Here is a 22,283-nt window from a genome sequence, read left to right on the forward strand (position 1 = left end):
TTTGCTGCTGTTATTCCTGCAAGTCAAGACAATAGCAGAGACGGAGAGAGTGTCCAGATGGCAAGTCTCTCATTTTATGATTCTGCAAGGGCCCAGCGCATTCCTGAAATGAGATCTGCTGAGAGATTCGGGTCGTTTGACAATAGGCCTTCCTTTCTTTTACTTCTGTTAGCGCCAATAAGTTTCTGCAATTCACAACCTTAAATTTCAAAATACAACCCAATAATATAACAACTCAGCATCTATCGTTCTCTTGTGTACCCCAAACAATAATGAAACATTTTATCAAATACATGGAAGAAATCCAATTATTCCCCATTCACTTTGTTTCTTTGTTGCAACAGACTACACAAATATAAGAACAAAATACAATGAATTTTCTTGAAGATAGTAAAGTTCATGTGAACCTTTCAATATACATCAGTTTAATAATTCAACTTTATAATGAAAGTAAAACATGCATATAATTTGTGCTTATAATTGGTTTAAGATAGAAGTAGGTGGCACCGCGGCTCACTAGGCTAATCCTCTGCCTGAGGCGCCAGCACCCCGGGTTCTAGTCCCGGTTGGGGCACCGGTTCTGTCCCAGTTGCTCCTCTTCCAGGCCAGCTCTCTGCTGTGGCCTAGGAGTGCAGAGGAGGATGGCCCAAGTGCTTGGGCCCTGCACCCGCATGGGAGACCAGAAGGAAGCACCTGGCTTCTGGCTTCGGATCTGCGCAGCGCGCCGGCCGTGGAAGCCATTTGGGGGGTGAACCAACGGAAGGAAGACCTTTCTCTCTGTCTCTCTCCTTCACTGTCTAACTCAGCCTGACCAAAAAAAAAAAAAAGATAGAAGTAGGATGATCAATCTCAGAGTGATTATTAGTGGTACTAAGAGGGACAGTGATTTTGAAAATATTAGATCAAAGGAAGAAGTTAAATAAATTTTGCATCTTAATTTTTGTCTTTTTAGGTGTACTGTTATCTCATTATCATAATCCCCAACTGAAAGAGAAAAGAGGGAAAAAAAGAACAAAATAAGGAAAGGTGTTTGATGAGGCCCCAAAATATCCATGGTTTTTATGGCTTTTATTGTTGTTGTTGTTGTTGTTGTTGTTTTAATCTATTAGTTTGAAAGAGAGAGACACAGACACACAGACAAAAAGAGAGACCTCCCATCTGCTGGTTCACGCCCCAAATGGTCACAACAGCCAGGGCTGGGGCAGAGCAAGGCCAGGAGCTGGGAATTCAATCCAGGGCCCCCACACGGGTGGCAGGTGGCAGGGACCTAGTCACTTGAGACATCACCTTCTGCCTTCTAGGATGCATGTTGGCAGGAATTTGAAATGAGAGTATAGCTGGGACTTGAACCTGTGCACTCTAATATGGGCTGCAGGTATCTGAAGTGTTGTGTTAACCACCTCACCCAACACCCGCCTCCTATCCAAGGTTTTTAGGTGAGTGATTTTCTTTTTATTCATGACCACAGATGTCATCGAAAACGGTACCCACACCATCTCCCCACTGCCAGCATTATTATTTGCTTCCACAATGAAGAATTGAATGCCTTGCTTCGGACATTGTCCAGTGTCGTAAATCTCACTCCATCTCATCTCCTTGAAGAAATTATCTTGGTAGATGACATGAGCGAATTTGGTAAGATTAATCTACTTTGAAGGTAGTACTCTCCCTGATAGTGCTTGGGTGTTTCATACAGTGACTATTTGGGATAAGTATTGAAGGAGGCAATGCACTATGAGCTGTTGGTGTATGGCAAGTTTGGAATATTTATGTATTTTATGTAGCTTATGTATGAGTGTAGAATTGGAAGAGGGACTCTACCTCATGACCTAATACCTCCCAAAGTCCACACCTCCAAATGCCACCATTCTGGGAATTAGATTTTTTTAAAAAAAGATTTTATTTATTTATTTGAGAGGTAGAGTTACAGACAGTGAGAGGGAGAGACAGAGAGAAAGGTCTTCCATCCACTGGGTCTCTCCCCAAATGGCCCCAATGGCTGGAGCCGCACCTATCTGAAGCCAGGAGCCAGGAGCTTCTTCCAGGTCTCCCATGCAGATGCAGGGGCCCAAGGACTTGGGCCATCTTCTGCTGCTTTTCCAGGCTATAGCAGAGAGCTGGACTGGAAAAGCAGCCGTGACTAGAACCGGCGCCCATATGGGATGCCGGTACCGCATGTGGAGGATTAACCTGCTGTGCTGTGGTGACGGCCCCAGGGTATTAGATTTTGACGTATGAACTTTAAGAGGACGCAGACATTCAGTCCATGACATCTGGTAAGCTGCTCATAATTTGCTATGCTACGTAGTGGTCCTCCATAAGAAACTAAGGGGACCAGGATATGTGCTGTCAGATCAAATGTCAGATCAAACTTCTCCTCCTAAACCTGAGCCTTGGACCCACACAGATTCTCAACCACAGAACAAATGGTTTTCTGTCTTCTAATGGAGCTGAAGATTGACACAGTCTTTCCTGTGATTCATGACAAATCCATCATAGGCTATGGGATAATTTTTTTAAAACTGAACTTTTTTTTTTTCCACTTTTTATACCCATCTACACTCCTGATGAAACTCCTACAACCCCTGGGTGAACAGGGCCCAGGGGTCTGGAGACCTGAGTTACACAAGTGCCTGGCCTTGACCTGCTGCATCCACGTTTCCCATGGTCCTGGTCCCTTCTGATGGCAAGACAACATAGTGACCATCTTTGGAGAAACCCCAGCCCTCTATTTCATGTCAATGATACCCACTGCCAGAGCTACCTTGTTCAGCCCCAAAGCCTGGCGCACGGAGCCTCCTTGCATCCTACATCCTGGAGTGGTGTTTTCAAGATCTGAGCCAAAAATGCTGCCCCGCCTCGCAAGCGAAGCTCTGAGGCCTGTGTCCTACCTCTCAGCAGGACCTGGCAGGGAAGGAAATCTCACTCTCTGCTATCATTGTCATGTGCTTGCTCCCATGAATCCCCAGTACCCGGATGCAGATTCCTGGGACATGGGGATTTAGACCTCTGCGGCACCTGTAATAATCTCACCTGGTCCCAGATTCCTTTCTAACCATCGTGTTGGCCGCCCAACACTTGGGTGATGGATTTCTTTTTTCTAGAGTTGCTAGGAACATGATGGATAACCTTCCCCACTGATGAGCAAACAGACTTTGAAGAGTTTAATAACTTGGCTAAGAGATATTGCAGAGTCACAATCAGAGCTGATTACAGTACAATTAGCACAGATATTAGCAAAGTCAGATTGTACCCAAGCCCCATAACTCATGCTTTTTCTATTCAAATTTAAATAATGGCTTATCAAAATAGAAGTGTTCCACCTGAAGCATAGAAAAATGTTTCAGTGATGGATCACTTTTTTTTCTCTCCCTTACATAGGATACAATTTTCTTTTACAGTTGGAATTTCTGTGATATAGCATGGTTTTCAGAAATCCATGATAATGAATAATTTATAAATGATTTATAAATAATAGATCAGTTTAGACATGTAAGTAGTTGTTGGATATCTTTCCAGATGATTTGAAAGAAGAGCTCGATCAGAAGCTGGAAGATTTTCGGGGAGTGGTTAAATTAATAAGAAGCGAAAGAAGAGAGGGACTGATTCGTTCAAGACTGATCGGAGCAGCTCACGCTTCTGGTAAACATTTGTTCTGGACGTGAGCCCACGGCTGTGTCCAGCACTTCCTTCTCACACACAAGTCTTCCTCCATGTCCCCTCCAACTGCATCACAAAGTGGAAATAGAACCCACTTTCTTTTTTTTTTTTTTAAGATTTATTTTACTTGAAAGAGTTACACAGAGAGAGAAGGAGAGGCAGAGAGAGAGACAGACAGACAGACAGAGGTCTTCCATCCGTTGGTTCACTCCCCTCTTGGCCGCAACAGCCAGAGCTGCGCTGATCCGAAGTTAGGAGCCAGGAGCTTCTTCCGGGTCTCTCATGTGGGTACAGGGGCCCAAGGCCTTGGGCCCTCTTCTACTGCTTTCCCAGGCCATAGCAGAGAGCTGGATAGGAAGTGGAGCAGCCAGGACTCGAACTGGTGCCCAAATGGGATGCTGGCACCACAGGCGGCAGCCTCGCCCGCTTTGCCACAGCGCCGGCCCCGACTCCACTACTTTTTAAGCTGCTTTTGCCACTGTTAACACGTTCTGCTTCAGAATGTAGGTTTGTTATTTCAAATGGAAGATATTTGTTTGCAGGGACCTTAATATCAGCCCCAGCCCCAAGCTGAGTCCCTCCAAACACAAACTCTGGGATGGAGTTCTCTGCGCGCGGCCCCAGCGGTAACCAACCAGGGCAGGAGTGAGGAGAGCAAGCATTCGTGGGGCAGGGGAGGGGCCAGAGGTACAGGACTTCCCCATGGAGAGCACCCAAGGCAAACATGGGTTGGTTTAGGGCTAACTGGTAGCAGGGGCCATGATGAAGAGAAAAGAGTTGATGGGGGGAAATGATGTGAATGATAAAAGGGAAATGGAGATGCAGTGTGCGTCAGCTTCTGGTCTGACACATGTGAAGAGGGGAGGGAGGGGGTCGGTACCAAGAGCTGGACCATGGTGGTGCTTTCAGAGAGGCGGGGGGGTGGGGGGGTCCTGTGCCAAGACTGTGCTGAAGAAGTCCTACACTGGGGGTCCAAGTGGTCCATCTCTGTCTCCATACACATACACTGTGCTCAGTCCTTGGCTGCGCACAACCTGAGGACAGTGTGGCCTTGCGAGCCACCACAGAGCCCACAATTTGGGCAGCAGGCAGTTGCTCTCTTGAAGGGAGGCCTGAGCATCACACTGCCGGCGTTGCCAGCAGAGACTTTCAGGGAGAGCCCACATCCAGACAAGGAGACCAGGCATGGGGCGGGCATTGAATGTGAAACCCCATCCCCACCCCCTCCCCACAGGAGGAGGGGCGTAACCTCAGACGGGGTAGCCCAGTGTCTAGTGCATTTCCTAGATGAGCCCTCAGCAGTTAGCCCTGTTGGGGGGCTGAGTCCTGGGGGAGAGGGGTGCAAGCAGCTCCTTAGAGGGCGCGTGCTTCCTGCTCGCAAGCTTCCTGCCAAACCTGAATGATCCCAGGGGTGTCTGCAAGCCAGGAAGCAGAATCAAAGCAGACGGATCATTTAGCAGGGGTATTTTACCAGGCTGTGTCGCAGCCGGGTGAGACAGCCCACTGCTTAGCAAGGAGCACTCCTTATTGAGTGGGATGCAAGTAAAAGCAAAATTCGATTCTCTTTTCACATGTTTGCGGCTGATCAGTAGAAATATACTTGCTTAACTACAAAGACAATACATATTCATTGTCCCAAATGTAATATAAACCATTAACACAATATGGTAGGCATCTTTTCAGGGTCTTGTAAAAAGACTTGTTTATTTGAAAGGCAGAGAGACAGAAAGACCAAAGGAGAGTGGACAGAGAGAGCAAGAGAGAGATCTTTCATCAACTCTCCCCAAATGACTCCAACAGCTGGGGCTGGGCCAGGCCAAAACCACGGGCCAGGAGCTCCACCCAGGTCTCCCACATGGGTGACAGGAACTCAACTACTTGTGCAATCATCTGCTATGTTCTCAGGCACATTAGTAGGAAGCTGGATTGAAAACAGAGCAGCCAGGACTTGAACAAGCACTCCACTATGAGCTGCTGGCATCCCAAGCAGCATTTTAACTCAAGGTGCCACAATGCCCACCCCTAGTCTTTTTGTGCATTTATAATGCATATGTATACATACAAGGATATTAAGGGTTTGGGTTTGGGTTTTTGTTTTTTTTAAAGATTTATTTAGTTGAAAAACAAGAGTAAGAGATAGAGAGAGGGAGAGAGAGAAAGAGAATATCATTGAGAGACTGAGAGGGAAAGAGAGAATATCATAGAGAGACTGAGATCTTCCATCTACTAGTTACCCCCTAAATGGCTACAGCAGCCAAGGCTGGGCCAGGCCAAAGCCAAGAGCCAGGAACCATGTCTCCTACGTGGGTGTCAGGGACCCAGGCACTTGATCCGCCCTCCACTGCTTTCCCAGATGAATTAGTAAGAAGCTGGGTTGGAAGTGGAACAGCCAGGACTCAAGCCAGCACTCCAGTATGGGATGCCAGTGTCACTAGCGGTGGAGTAACCTGGAATCATACTATTGATATTGTCTTGAGGTTTTTTTCTTTTAATTTATTTTTAAGGTTTAAGAACTTTTTCATGGCAATAGTTCTTATATATTTATTAATGTTTCCTATTTAAAACTATTTCCTATTTAAACTTTTTTTTAATGTTTCCTATTTTTAATGGCTGCATTGTATAGTATTCTAAATAGACTTCATAAATGATTGTCATAATTTCCTCATTTCTCAATTGGTGGTTTTCAATTTTTATTACTACAAAAAATATTGCACTGACAATTCTTGTAAGTGTATCTTTATGTGCAAATGTGGGGTTGTGCCTATGGGATAAATTCCTAAAAATGGAATTGCTGTGTAAAAGATAGTACTTATTTTAAATTTTGATGGATACTGTCAAATTGTTCTTAAAAATTTTTGCACCAATTAACAGCCCTGCAGCCAGTGATGGATATTATCAGTCTTGCTAATATTTCCCATAGTTAATTAGATTAAAAAAAAAAACAACACAGTGTCCCTTCTTTTCTTGGCATTCCAAGCATTGTGAAGTGTACAAGTGCACAACATATGCGACAGAGAAGCCACCACAAACCAGTATGGGAAGAAAGGTGGAGTTTTCCATTTCTGTTTTTGTTGTGTTTGCTTTTTAGTGGTGCCTGAACAATTAGCTATTTGGGAAAATTTCTTACTTTTCTTTTTTAAGTTAATTTCTTCTCACCTTTTCTTTTTAAGATGTACTTATTTATTTGAAATAGAGAGAGAGAGAGAGAGAGAGAGAGAGAGAGAGAAGGACTGACAGATCTCCCGTTCTCTGGTTCACCCCCCAGATGGCTACATCAGCCAGGGCTGAGCCTAGTTGAAGCCAGGAACCAGGAGCTTCTTCCTGGTTTCCCACGTGGGTGCAGGGGCCCAAACACTTGGGCTGTCTTCCACTGCTTTCCCACACCACAGTAGAGAGCTGGATTGAAAGTGGAGCAGCTGGGACACAAACCAGTGCCCGTACAGGAAGCTGGCATTGCAGGCAGCAGCTTACTAACTACCCTACGACACTGGCCAGTCTTCTCATCTTTTAAAAAAGATTCATTCATTTGCTTGAAAGGCAGAGTGCCAAAGAGAGGGAGAGACACAGAGAGGGAACCTTCATGTGCTGGTTCACACCCCAGATGGCAGCAACAGCCAGCGCTGGGTCAGGCCAAAGCCAGGAGCCAGAAACTCCATTTGGGTCTCCCACAGGGGTAGCAGGGTCCCAAGTACTTAGGCCACCTTCCTCTGCTTTCTCAGGCACATTAGCAGGAAGCTGGATGGGAAGCAGAGCAGCCAGGACTTGAAACTGTGCTCCCCTATGGGATGCTGGCATTGCAAGCAGCCCCTTAGCTCCCTATGCGACAACACAGCCCCAGCCAAGCTCTTCTACATTGGCTGTACCACTAACATTTCCTCCAGCAATGGACAAGATGTTCGATTTCTCTAATCCATTTTTGGATTAGAGATTTTTGTAGGAAGTCTTGAAATCAGAAAGTCCTGCAACTTTACTGTTGTTTTTCAACATTGTTTTGACTCATCTAGGTCTCTCCCCATTCCTTAGGAGTTTTAGGGAACATTTCTACAAAAAGAGCCAACTGAGATTTTGATAGGAATTGCAATGAATCTGTAGATCAAGCAGGGGATTATTGACATTTTAACACTATTTTTTAAAAAGATTTATTTTATTTATTTGAAATTCAGAGTTACAGATAGAGGTAGAGACAGAGAGAGATCTTCCACCCGCTGGTTCACTCCCCAGATGGCCACAATGGCCAGAGTTTCGCCTATCTGAAGCCAGGAGCCAGGAGCTTCTTCCGGGTCTCCCATGCAGGTGCAGGGGCCCAAGGACTTGGGCCATCTTCTACTGCTATTCCAGGCCACAGCAGAGAGCTGTATCAGAAGAGGAGCAGCCGGGACTAGAACTGGTGCCCATATGGGATGCCGGCGCTTCAGGCTAGGGCTTTAACCCGCTGTGCCACAGTACCGGCCCCGACATTTTAATACTATTACATCTTCTTACATTCTCTTGCCAATACCTCAACCAGAAAAGGTATTTCTAACCAATGAATACTTTTCACACTTTCATAATGATCTTTTTAAAAGATTTACTTATTTATTTGGAAGTCAGGTTTACAGAGAGAGAAATCTTTCATCTGCTGGTTCACTCCTCAGATGTCTGCAACTGCCAGGGCTGGCCCAGGCTGAAGCCAGGAGTTAGGAGTCAGGAGCTTAATCCTGGTTCCCACATGATACTTGAGAGTACCAAGTATAAGGATTTGGGCCATCTTCTGCTTTTCTCAGGCCATTAACAGGGAATTGGATTGGAAGTGGAGCAGCCAGGACTTGAACTAGTGCCCATATGGGATGCTGGCATCACAGGAAGTGGATTTACCCACTACACCACAATATTGGCCCCTTTCCTAATGATTTTATGTTGGCTAAAAGAAAAAGGAAATTCTGCAGCCTGAATTTTGAAGTCCCTTCCAATCTGAGTCCATCTGGTATCCTTTGACAACATACTTTCTTGACTTTGCTATGTGTTTTGTTCCTATGTTCTCTTCCTCCTTTTTTTTTTTTTAAGATTTATTTATTTATCGGAAAGTCAGAGTTGCACAGGAAGAGAGAATGGTCTTCCATATGCTGGTTCATTCCCCAGGTGGCTGCAAGAGCCAGAGCTGGGTCAGGCTGAAGCCGGGAGCCAGGATCTTCATCTGGGTCTCCCACTTGGGTGCGAGGTTCCAAGCACTTAGCCATCTTCTGCTGCCTTCCCAGGCCATTAGTAGGGAGCTGGACCAGAAATGGAACATCTAGGACTCTAACCAGTGCCCATGTGTGATGCTGGCATTGCAAGTGGCAGCTTTACCTGCTATGCCACAATGCCGGTCCCTATTCCCACATTCTCTAAACAGAATAGACGTCATTAACTCAAGAGCAAAAACAACTGTGCATCTCTGCATCACAAGCACAAAACTCAAGAAGGTATATGCTCAGAAAATGCTAAAAGTAGTTGATCAGTCAAGGCCAGACTAGAATGATTTTTTTTTTAAAGATTTATTTATTTTTTGAAGGGCAGAGTTACAGAGCATAGGAGACACACACACACACACACACAGAAATGAATCTTCTATCGGCTGGTTCATTCCCCAGAAGACCACAACAGCTAGGACTGGGCTTGATAGAAGCCAGGAGCCAGGAGCTTCTTCTGTGTCTCCTACGTGGGTGCAGGGCCCTAAACATTGGGCCATCTTCTACTGCTTTCCCAGGCATATTAGCAGATAACTGGATTGGAAGTGGAGCAGCCAGGACTCAAACTGGTGCCCATATGGGATGCTGGCATCAGAGGGAGCAGCTTTACCCACAATACCACAATACCAGCCCCTAGAATGCTTTTTAAAAATTGAATCCCAGCTCAGTTGCACCTGTTTCTTTAGAATTCTCTCCAAACCACTGACACTCAATTCACCAGTTCCCTCTGAACATCCACAGTGCATTGATTTCCCACATTTTTGGACATAAAAGAGGTGTGTCTTTTGGATATGCGCCCCTCCCCAAAAAAACTACAAACACTTTAAGGGCCAAAAACATGTAAAATACCCAACCAACCCTCATTGCAATGAACTTGGATGTGGACTGTCACGTGTTTCACGCATGTGGACTAACACCGGCTTGTTTATGCTTCTGCAGGGGATGTCCTGGTGTTCCTGGACAGCCACTGTGAAGTGAACAAAGTCTGGCTGGAGCCTTTGCTGAGTGTCATTGCCAAGGACCCCCATACGGTGGTGTGCCCTATAATAGATGTCATTGATGAGATGACCCTGGAATATAAGCCCTCGCCTATTGTAAGGGCAACTTTTAACTGGATGCTGCAATTTAAGTGGGATAACGTTTTCTCTTACGAGATGGATGGACCAGAAGGACCTACTAAACCAATCCGGTGAGAATTCTTCTGGGTATGGGGGAGCAACAGGACCCAGAAAAAAAAAGTCTTCAATGTCTCAGGCTTAAGGAAGAGAAATGTGTTGTTTTGCTATTTGTTTCTCAAAGTCTTCAATAATAGAATTTGGTCAGTGTTAAATTTCTTCCATTGAAAATGTGCATCTCACCCCTTTCTGAAAGCCACTGTGATTAGTAAATACTCCTGTGATGGCAGATGTCCACCTTTGGAACATGGACCAAGATGTGTGTTGATCAATGAAAACTAATGCAGCATCCTTGATAGCCTAGAAGAAAGAGACATGTTTGTGAAATTCATATATATACAGAATATATTTACATAAGTGTTTCCATCTATAATTTAAAAAAAAAAGATTTATTTTATTCATTGAAACACAGAGTCACAGTTACAGGCAGAGCCAGAGAGAGAGAGAGGTCTTCTATCCACCAGTTCGCTTCCCAAGTGGCCGCAAAAATGGCCAGAGCTGAGCTGATCCAAAGCCAGGAGCCAGGAGCTTCTTCTGGGTCTCCCACACAGGTGCAAGGGCCCACTTGGGCCATCTTCCACTGCTTTCCCAGGCCATAGAAGAGAGCTGGATTGGAAGTGGAGCAGACAGGACTCTAACCAGTGCCCATATGGGACGCCGGCACTGCAGGCTGGGGCTTTAACCTGCTGCACCACAACACCGGCCCCTCCATCTATAATTTCACAGGCTGTGATGAATGTGATCTTCCTAGACAATTAGTCTTGGAAAATGTCTTTGTAAATATGAGAAGAGTTGAACTTGATTTTAGGTCTCAGTTCATTGTACAAAGCTTGAATGTTAGGACTTTTATTTCGTTTACCAGGCTTTTTATAGAGGCTCCCTCCAGGCGATTCCCCACATGTATTGATACGTATTTAAAAAGATTTATTTATTTATTTAAAGAGCCGAGTGGTGATGGCAGGGAGAAAGAGGGAGAGAGGGAGAGAGGGAGAGAAGGAGAGGGAGAGGGAGAGAGAGAGACAGTGAGAGAGATCCAAGTTGTATCCTATGGTTCACTCCCCAATTCTTGCAATAGCCAGGATGGCGCTCAAGGACTTGAGCCATCATCTGCTGACTTCCCAGGAGCATTAGCAGGACACTGGATCAGAAGAGGAGCAGCTGTGCTAGGTGTGCCGGATTCTAGTATAGGCTCAATAAATCCTTGTGAGCATCCTAAGTAGAGGCTGAACCCACCCCTAATAGCTTTGACAGCTGGCTCACTCCTGTTAGCCATTTTGCTTCACAAACCACATGAATAAATTCCCCAACAATAATAGCCTGGTCTTTCATCTTTGCCTCTCTTTTAATTTAGCTAGGGCTGTGTGGTCTGTGCCAGTTCACTTCACTTCTCGCAGCCTTATTTCCTTATTTGTAAAAGCTGGAGGACAGTAATACTGCACTATGCTGCTATGAGAGTTGAATGATTACACAGATGTTAGCTGTCTTCCTTCCCCCAACCATCTCCCGGATCTCTCATCTCTAGACTACTGGATACCTCACTGTAGGATCACAACCTAGGCCCGCCCTAGCTATTTCCTGCTCTGCTCCACCCACACCCACCTTGGACATCATCCAGACAGCCCGTCCTTTCACTTCCCCTCTCATTCTTCATTATGTTCTTTCTTTCTATGTAATCTAGATTTTTCTGATCTGTAAATTCACTTCTCCTTTTGCTAATACCTCGCTCGCCCCATCCCACCACACTTCTGCCACAACAGCCCAGCAAATCTCCAACACTGAACCAACTCTGCCATCTGCGCACTTGTACCTTCTGAAATGGATATCAAGGTAAGTCTAGCATTAACAGGGTTGCCTTGTAGTTGTTAACCATAAATTGTCACCAGTATTCAAGATGGTCTTGAGAAAACGCCATAATGGCTGTCTGTGGAATTGGTTTAATATTTGTGTCCCCTTTCTAGGTCACCTTCCATGGCTGGAGGAATTTTTGCCATCCATAGGCGTTATTTTAAAGAAATTGGACAGTATGACAAGGACATGGATCTTTGGGGAGGAGAAAATGTGGAAATTTCATTACGGGTAGGTCCGACTTTGTTATGTAAATAGCTACCTCCCTACACAGAGAGTGAACTCTGACGTTAAGTCACTTAACATATGTGGAAGCTATGCCCAGTCTCTGCAGGAGTATCCACTACCGTTGCAGGGTCACATGTGATGACTAACAGACAGGGCTCTCCCACAAATGAAAACATTCTATAGAACACCAGATTTTCTCATCACACACACACATCCTGCCATTTTACTGGTTGGCAGGGTATTCCATGAACACACTTTTAATCTACCCATGGATTCCCTTTTATGGTCTTGGTTATCGTGTTCTTTTTCTAATTTGTTTTCTGTTTTGGATTCAGTTTTTTTTTTAAGACTTATTTATTTATTTGAAAGAGTTAGAGAGAGAGAGAGAGAGAGAGAGAGAGAGAGAGAGGTCTTGCATCCTCTGGTTCATTCCCCAAGTGGTTGCAATGGCTGGAGCTGCGCCAATCCGAAGCCAGGAGCCAGGTGCTTCTTCCTGGTCTTTCATGTGGGTGCAGGGGCCTAAATGCTTGGGCCATCTTCTACTGCTTTCCCAGGCCATAGCCGAGAGCTGGATCGGAAGTAGAGCAGCCGGGACTTGAACCAGCGCCCATATGGGATGCTGGCACTGAAGGCGGCAGCTTTACCTGCTACACCACAGTGCCGGCCCCCTGGATTCAGTTTTATCACCTATTTTGTCTTCTTTCTGTTGGCGGCTTAGTCCCTTCATGCCTTCAGTTCTTTTAAGGCACAGGCTTCTTTCACAGGGCTTCAGATACCGTGTTATGTCTAAAGGATGGCTAGAGCAGTATGCCCGCAGGATCACATAAGTTTGCTTTCACGGCTTCCTCCCTCCCCCACAACCTCATTCATTCTGATCCAGGCATTATTGTAGAACATCCAAGCCTTTGGCACTTGTTATTCTATTTCACTGGCTACTCCTCATTTTGTTACATTGCTCTCTGAGAATACGGTATAAGGAATTTCCTTCTTAAAAGACTGAACAATTTAATAAGCACAACCTATATCTCAGACTAGGATAAATTTTGTGAATGGTGCGTGTATATCGGAAAGTATGGGTGTTCCTTTTTCTGGCTCTATGTTCCCTGTGAATAGCAAATGACAGCTAACTATTATTCAGACGTATTAATTACCTCTGCTCAAGGGTTCACAACTGCCCCTTTCCTAATGACCCCTTCATCTTCTAAGTTTGCTCATTCTTTTCATAAATAGATATCTAAATTAATAAAAAGCTAAAGCAATCTCTTGACCCTGGCAGCAGTCTCTGTTTTTTTTTTTTTTTTCAAAGATTTACTTTATTTTATTTGAAAGGCAGAGCTACAGAGAGAGAGAGAGAGACAGAGAGAGAGAGATCTTCCACCTGCTGGTTTACCCTCCAAATGGCCACAATGGCTGGGGCTGGGCCAGGCTGAACCTAGGAGCCAGGAGCTTCTTCCGGGTCTTGCATGTGGATGCAGGGACCCAAGCACCTGGGCCATCTTCCGCTGATTTTCCCAGGTGCGTTGGCAGGGAGTTGGATCACAAGTGGAGCATCTCGGACTTGAACCACTGCCCTTATGGGACGCAGGCACTGCAGGCAGTGGCTTAACCTGCTATGCCACAACACCGGTCCCCTGGCAGCTGTCTAACCATGACAAGTAACGATGACTTTCCCAAGAAAAGGATAGCTGCCATAGTTGTTGCCAGCATTCGGGAGTGAACCAGTGGATGGAAGATTCTCTCCCCTCCCCACTTCTCTTTCACTCTTTCACTCTGCCTTTCAGATAGATAGATAGAAGGCTGCAATGGCTGGGACTGAGCTGGTCCAAAGCCAGGAGCTAGGAACTTCCTCTGATTCTCCCACATAGGTGCAGGGGCCCAAGCGTTTGAACTATCTTACACTGCTTCCCCAGGTGCAATAGCAGGGAGCTGGATCAGAAGTGGAGCAGCCAGGAGTCAAACCAGTTCCCATATGGGATGCCATCAACACAGGCGGAGGCCTCACCTGCTACCCCACAACTCTGGCCCCTTGATATCCATTCTGACTGAGTGAGTGGTATATCTCACAAAACACTTCAGAATATTGTTTTCAGTGAAAGTCTTAATTGCTTATCACTGTTGTCCAAGTTATTATTAGTCAGTAGTGGATTTTCTAAGAAAAATGTCTAAAATTCTGGAATATATGGTCTCACATTTTTATTTTTAAGATTTTATCTATTTGTTTTTATTTGAAAGTCAGAGTTACAGGGAGAGAGAGAGAGAGAGACAGAGAGAGATCTTCCATCCACTGGTTCACTCCCAGATGGCCACAAGAGCCAGGGCTGGGCCAGGTGAAAGCCAAGAGCCTGGAGCTTCTTCCAGGTCACCCACATGGGTGGCAGGGGCCCAAGAACTTGGGCTGTGTTCTGCAGCTTTTCCCAAGCCATTCACGTGGAGCTGCATTGGAAGTAGAGCAGCCAGGATAGGAACTGGAGCCCATGCTGCGTTGCAGGCAATGGCTTTACCACTACGCCACAATGCCGGCCCCAGATATATGGTCTTGGTCAATTAGAACAGTGGTTCTCAAACTTGACCTTGAGTCAGAATCACCTAAAGAGCTGGTTAAGATACGGATTGCTGAGCCTCAACCCTAGAATTTCTGGTTCAGGATTTTTATCTCTAATCAGTTTCCAGGTGATACTGGTCTGGGGACCGTGCAGGAATCATTGAATTTGAATAAACTCAAGAGTCATGGCAAATATGCTGTGAGATGTATAAATCATGAGTGCAAGATTTATATTCTTAGCACATTCTTTGAGGTGTTATTTGTAACAGCTATAAAAATAACTAGAGGGACTGGCGCTATGGCGCAGCGGGTTAATGGCCTGGCCTGAAGCGCCGGCATCCCATGTGAGTGCCAGTTCTAGTCCTGGCTGCCCCTCTTCCAATCCAGCTCTGTGCTGTGGCCTGGGAAAGTAGTGAAGGATGGCCTGAGTCCTTGGGCCCCTGTACCCATGTGGGAAACTTGGAGGAAGCTCCTGGCTCCTGGCTTCTGGCTCCGTTTGCAGGCTGGGGAGTGAACCATCAGATGGAAGACCGTTCTCCCACTCTCTCTCTCTCTGCCTCTCCTCTCTCTTTGTGTCTCTGACTTGCAAATAAATAAATCTTTAAAAAAAATTAGAAACTGCAAAAATGTCCAGCCAATAAAAACTTTTAAAATAGTTTCACATAAAATCAAATGGAAAGAAACCCAAGTTAACGATGTGTGCATATGTGTGTCTACACACAAACCAGAGTCCACACTGACTAACTGACTAATGTGAGGATGAAATCCGTGTGCTTTCTCAGACTGGCCAATTTTCAGGCATCTCATGTTACTTTCCTGTAATGAAAAAAGCTATTGAAAATAAATGTCGGGGGCCGGCTCCGTGGTGCAGTAGGTTAATCCTCCGCCTGCATCGCTGGCATCCCTTATGGGCACCGGTTCTAGTCCTGGCTGCCCCTCTTCCAATCCAGCTCTCTGCTGTGGCCTGGGAAAGCAGTGGAGGATGGCCCAAGTGCTTGGACCCCTGTAACCACATGGATGATCCGGAGGAAGCACTTGGTTTCTGGCTTCGGATCGGCGCAGCTCCGGCTGTTGTGGCCATCTGGGGAGTGAACCAACGGCAGGAAGACCTCTCTCTTTGTCTCTCCCTCTCACTGTCTGTAACTCTACCTCTCAAATAAATAAATAAAATTTTAAAAAAGGAAGTGTCGTAAGGTCTTTCAAATACAAAATATATGAACCAATAATTGAATTCAGTCTCGACCAACACTTCTCTTGTTCCTTGCTCACATCTCACAATACTTAAAAGGTAGAATATCTCAGTATTCAGAGTGCCGGCCCCCAAGACCAGACTTCCTAAATGTGCACCCTGTGCTTTGCCACTGGACTGTCCCAAGCCATTGGGCAAACTTCTTTCCTGGTCTATGTTTTAGTTTCCTCCTCTGTAAAATGGAGATAATTATAAAATCTACATTACACGGTTGTTATGAGAATGGAAAGAAATAAGAACCTGAACTATTGGCTAGTATTATGTTAGTAAAAAAAAAAAAAATCCAGCAATTGCTTGCTGCTATCAAAAACACATTAATGGGGCCTGGCATTGTGGTGTAGCAGGTAAAGCCCCTGCTCACGATGCTGCCATCCCATACGAGCACAAATTCGTGTCCTGGTCGTTCCACTTCCAATCCAGCTCCCTGCTGACGCATCTGGAAAGGCAGTGGAAGATGGCCCAAGTGCTTGGGCCCCTGAACCCACATGGGAGACCTGGAAGAAGCTCCTGGCTCCTGGCTTCGTCCTGGCCCAGCTTTGGCCGTTGCAGCCATTTGGGGAGTGAACCAGCAGATGGAAGACCTCTCTCTCTCTCTGTCTCTGTCTCTCTCTCTGTCTATAACTCTCAAATAAAAAAAAAATGTCTTTTATAAAAAAGCAGACATTAATGCTTTTTTTCCTTTTCTTATGTGTAGATCTGGATGTGTGGCGGTCAGCTCTTTATAATCCCCTGCTCCCGAGTGGGACACATCACAAGGAAGAGCCCTGAACCCAACTTGGCGGTCATTAAAGCCGTGACGCGGAACTACCTCCGACTGGTGCACACTTGGCTGGATGAGTACAAGGTGAGCATCACGCCTCCCGTCCACAGAGGTGCGGGAGAGCACAGAGCAGGGCTTTTTCTCAACAGGACTTCCGGGGCCTTTTCAGAGCCGTGTTTTTCCTTTTCTCTCTTCCTGAAACCTCTTCAACCACTCGTCCCCCTCTCCCCATCTCAGCCCTGTTCTCAAGTGAGGAATTGCAAGGTGCTTTGCTTGCACCTGATTTTTAAGATTTTTAACTTTTGGGGAAACTCAAGTTTCTCAGAAGGAAATGAGCCAACAGAAGAACTCTTCCCCCACCCCCACCCCCCACCCCCAGCTATTTTTCCCTCCAAGGTGTTGCTCCTTCTTGCTAAGCAAACAGCTTCTCTTGCCCAGCTCCAGGTACAACGGTTTTCATCCACTATCCATTCCCCAAGGGAGGCAGATCCTGCTGGTCTTGGGACCAGGTGATATCCTCAAAGCTCTCAAATCAAAGCTACATGCCTCCAACTGTGCCTTGTCTTGTCTTTTTTAGATTTTATTTGTTCATTTGAGAGGTAGAGTTATAGACAGTGAGAGGGAGAGACAGAGAGAAAGGTCTTCCTTCTGTTGGTTCATTCCCCAATGGCTGCAATGGCTGGAGCTGAGACAATCCTAAGCCAGTTGCCAGGAGCTTCCTTTGGGTCTCCCCTGTGGGCTCAGGGGTCCTAGTACTTAGGCCATCTTCCACCTCTGCTTTTCCAGACCATAGCAGAGAGCTGGATTGACAAAGAAGCAACCAGGACTCAAACTGGCGCCCCTGTGGGATGCCGACACTGCAGGCGGAGGATTAACCTACCGTGCCACAGTGTCGGCCCCCATCTGTGCCTTTTCCCAAGAGTTAAACTCCTTGCCAAACTTGGAAGGGTGAACATCCATCCAGAAGCCACACACAAACAAATAAGGACAGGAACCCCAACCAGACCTCATTTCAGACAAATGGATAGACATGCCAGCCTCTCTCTGTGATGGTGTATGTCCTGGTCTTCATCAGTTTTTTTAAATAATGGAAGTCATAACTCATTTTTTTTGGTACTCAGGGAAATCTGAATTAAAAACTCGATGAGATGTCTCCCGGGTTGGCAAAAACTTTACAGTTGGCTGAGACCAAGTATTGGTGAACAATAGGATTTCTCAGACACTGCTGGTGGAAGTATTTATTCTTACAAGCTCACTTTTTTAAAAAGGTATATTTGAGAAGCAGAGTTACACAGCGAGAGAGACAAAGAGAGAAAGAACCTTCCATCTACTGGTTTACTCCCTACATGACTGGATCCGGGTCTCCCATGTGGGTTGCAGGAACCCCAGCACTCCAGCCATTTTCTGCTGCCTCCCAGGCACATCAACAGGGAACTGGATCAAAAGTGGAGCAGCCAGGACCAAACTGGGTGCGCATATGGGATGCCAGTGTCACAGGTGGCAGCTTAACCTGCTGTGCCACAACGCCAGCCCCCCTAAGCTCACTTTTGGAGACAGTTTGGCAGTATCTACCAAAGCTAAAGATGTGAATACCCTACATGCTGGCAGCTGCATTTTGTCTGTATACTAAAGAAATGCACACTTTTGTATACCAGAACACATGAACAAGAATGGTTATAAACAGCAATGTTCATGTTAGCTTAAACTGAATACAACCCAAATGCTCATCAACAGAGTGCAGTTGGGGCCAGCACTACAGCATATGGGCGCTGGTTTGGGTCCCAGCTGCTCCACTTCCTACCCAGCTTCCTACTAATGCACCTGGGGAAACAGTGGAAGATGGCCCAAGACCTTGGGCCCCTAAACCCATGTGGGAGACCTGGAGGAAGCTCCTGACCCCTGGCTGTAGACTGGCCCAGCTCCAGCCATCATGGCCATTTGGGGGAGTGAACCAGTGGATGGAAGACTTCTCTTTCTCAGCCTCTGCCTCTCCTTCTCTGTAACTCTACCTTTCAAATAAATAAAATCTTTTAAGAAAAAAGAGTGCACACTAGATAAATGTGATATATTTAGTCACTGTAATTTTTTTTTTAAGATTTAGTTAATTATTTGAAAGTCAGAGTTACACTGAAAGAGGGAGAGAAAGAGCTCTTCCATCTGTCAGTTCACTCCCTAAATGGTCACAATGGCCAGGGATGGCCCAGGCCCAAGCCAGGAGCCAATAACTCCATGTGGGTCTCCTACATTAAATTACTGTAGATATACATACAGCAGCATAGGTAAAGCTTGAAGACGTAGTGGTGAATAAAAGCAGTCAAACAATAAAATACATACTGTATCATCCCTTTCTACAAAGTTAAAAAGGAGTAAAATTGAACTATATAATTTATACATGCATGATTAGACATCAGAGCTAGAAAAATGCCAAAGAAATGAATATGTAATCGAGATAGCACTGAAACCTAAAGAGAGGAGTTGTCATGGGGAAGGGGAAGGCAGTAGCGTCTTCCATGCTGGTAAGGTTCCATTTCTTGACCTAGGTAAGATGACTGTAGTTGATTTTCTCATAATTCGTTAAGTTGTGCATTTACATTTTATGCAATTATGTTTGTTGTATTTCTTGATTTTTAAATGTTATTTTTTAAAGATTTTTTAAAATGCTCTTTTTTAAAAAGTACTGGAGATTCTAAAGTGAAAAGTAAGTTTTCTAAATCCATAATTCCACCCCTCAGAGTAATCATTGAATTGCTCTGACAGTTGCTTAGCACATATGTGCACACTTGAAACTGTTAGGTCCTCTTATTATTATTTTTTTAAAGATTGGCAAGGATCTAGATCAGAAGTGGAGTAGCAGGGACTGGAACCAGCGCCCCCACATGGGATGTAGGCATTCTGCGACTGGTTTAACCCGGTGTGTCACAATGTCCACCCACAATGCTGGAATGAGCATCCTTTACTCGTATCTCGGGAATAAATCTCGAAACGTGGACTTGCTGGGGTATGAATTAGTGCACTTTACAGCTTGCCAGATATTATCCACATTGTCCCTCGCCACCTTTCCTGCCATGTATCCTGTCATCAGACATAGCAAACCACGCCTGTCTCCCCACACTGCTTAAAATTAAACTGTGCATGTCTTCTAACCAGATAGGTTAAAAATGATGTAGCTTGCTTAAATGGGCATGTATCTAATTGAGAGAGATCTTAAGCCTATTTTGGTGTTGATGTTTGTATGTGATTTCTGCTCATGGATCTAGACAGGTAAAGTGAACAGAGCAACTACTGAGTGGTTTACTAAATCTTACAAAGAATATAGTACGCAAAAGTTAAAGATCTGTCATTTTAAGTATAGTATCAATGGATTGTATGACAGCATATTGGCAAATTAAGTGAGTGACAGGGACAAGAGAGGGCTTTGGACCCAGAATACTGCCTACGGCCATCCATCCACAAATGTTGACGGCCTCCCCTGCCTGAAGGCCCATCTCTTGCACCAGTGCTCCCCGGGAAATTAGGAATGCAGCAGGACAGGTGTTGTGGTACAGCCGATCAAGCTACTGCTTGGAGTGCCTGGGACCAAGTCTCGCCTGCGCTTTTAATTCAGCTTCTTGCTAACGCACACACCGGGAGACAGTGGGTGGTGGCTCAAGTTCATGGGTCCCTGCCAGTCATTGAGAGACCTGCATGGAATTGCAGATTCCTAGTTCTGGCCTCACCCAGCATCAGCTGTTGTGGGTATTTAGGAAGTGTATTAGCAGATGAAGGATCTCTCGCTCTCGCTCTCTCGCTCTCACTCTCGATCTGCCTTTCAGTTAAATAAAAATAAGCTTTTAAAAGACCTACAGTGGGAAGTATCACTATGCTCCTAAAGCTGTACATATGAAATACATGAAATTTGTTCACCTTTAAAAAATTTAAAAATTAAAGAAGAAATAAAAATACAGTGGTGAAGGATTCCTGGGGTGAATCCAACATGGCATGCCCCAAAACCGCTAATTTGGATAAGGAAGCTTCTCCTCTCATTTCACATTATTAATACCCTATATGCCGGATACCAGGGGCACACAGATGAAAATACAAGGGTTCTGCTTTCAGTCTGCTCAGAATACCTCTTTAACACGGGATCGATAGAGTACATTAGACATTGCCCCTCAGTGCTTCCTAAGTCAGAGAACATACAAAACCGACCAAGTGCAGTAACAAAGACTGACAGATGTGACACTTACCATGCACCAATCCTCTCTCAGCGGTTTTGCATGTAGTAAAGCATTTGGTTGGGGCTGGTGTTGCAGCATAGTGGGTAAAGCCACCACCTGCAAAGTCAGGATCCCATCTGGGCACTGGTTTGTGTCCCAGCTGCTCCACTTCTTTTTTTAAAAAAAATATTTTATTTATTTTATTTGAAAGGTAGAGTTACAGACAGTGAGAGGGAGAGACAATGAGAAAGGTCCTCCCTCCGCTGGCTCACTCCCCAAGTGGCCACGACGGCCGGAGCTGCATCAAGCTGAAGCCTGCAGCTACCTGCTAGTGACCTGGAAAAACAGCAAGTGATGGCCAAGTGCTTGAGTGCCTGCCACCCACGTGAGAGACCCAGATGAGACACTTGGCCCAACCCCGGCCCTTGTGGCCATCTGGGGAGTGAACCAGTAGTTGCGAGATTGTGTGTGTGTGTGTATGCCCCTCTCTCTCTCTGTAACTTTGCCTTTCAAATAAATAATTTTTAAAAAAATTTATAAAAACTAAAAAAAAAAGTGCTTGGTCATCACAACAGCCTTAGGAGGTAAGGAAGGGCGGGGCCTAGCAGGTAAGGAAGGGCGGAGTCAAATTCAGAACCCTGGCTGTCTTCCCCTAGACACACTCCCCTTCATCACCACACCGGGCCCCCTATCTAAAATGAGGAAGTACTGATCGGAACCGGGGAGCAGGGCGTCCTTGAATACTGTGGAAAGAGTAGGGGAGAAGGGGGAGGTACAATAGATGACTGCGATTCTTTCTTGCCCAAAAAGCAGGGCCCGGTCTTCCCACCTGTTGTGGCTGTCTGCTGGCAAGTAAATGCAAGGTCCCTCGTACACCTCCACCATCATTTCCTAAACCGGGGACATCCAAGAGCTTGGATGATGGGAAGATACACTTCTGTGCTAGCTATCACGGTTTGATTACCAAAGATGTGTTCACTTTAATGAAGTGACTCTTTCTTTTCATTTAGGAGCAGTTTTTTCTTCACAGACCTGGCTTGCGCTCCATTCCCTACGGAAACATCAGCGAACGGGTTGAATTAAGGAAGCGGCTGGGTTGCAAGTCTTTTCAATGGTATTTGGATACAGTCTTCCCAGAGTTGGAAGCCACTATGGACAGCAGATGAAAGAGAAAGGAATCTTCTCACTAATAAAGGGTCAAGAATTCACAGGGACAACTGAGTACAAAGTTTGGGACATCATGGAATCGTGTGAAATGCCAAAGAGAAATACCAGAGGGGTCCCCATTAGGAATACCTTTTTCTCCTCTCCAATGACAATTTGTAATACTTCATTGCTCTTCTGTCTGTCATTGAATTTCTGGGGCCACTGGACCTTGAGCATGAGAAATCTAAGCTGCTATGCAGTTAAGACTCCATCGC

The 22,283-nt window shown here is 45.5% G+C and overlaps 1 protein-coding gene across 1 annotated transcript in view; it reads left to right on the plus strand.

The window, feature by feature from the left end:
- The window catches only part of GALNTL5 (polypeptide N-acetylgalactosaminyltransferase like 5), a 40,362-nt gene extending 18,334 nt beyond the window's left edge, over positions 1-22,028 (plus strand). Inside the window, exons 3-8 of the mRNA XM_062190208.1 lie at positions 1,469-1,635; positions 3,520-3,642; positions 9,807-10,056; positions 12,001-12,118; positions 16,601-16,750; positions 21,873-22,028. Coding sequence (XP_062046192.1) covers positions 1,469-1,635; positions 3,520-3,642; positions 9,807-10,056; positions 12,001-12,118; positions 16,601-16,750; positions 21,873-22,028 — 964 coding nt within the window. The remainder of the gene's footprint in view (positions 1-1,468; positions 1,636-3,519; positions 3,643-9,806; positions 10,057-12,000; positions 12,119-16,600; positions 16,751-21,872) is intronic.
- The last annotated feature ends 255 nt before the right edge of the window (positions 22,029-22,283 follow it).

The sequence above is a fragment of the Lepus europaeus genome, chromosome 5, assembly GCF_033115175.1.
Source record: "Lepus europaeus isolate LE1 chromosome 5, mLepTim1.pri, whole genome shotgun sequence".
Classification (NCBI taxonomy): domain Eukaryota; kingdom Metazoa; phylum Chordata; class Mammalia; order Lagomorpha; family Leporidae; genus Lepus; species Lepus europaeus.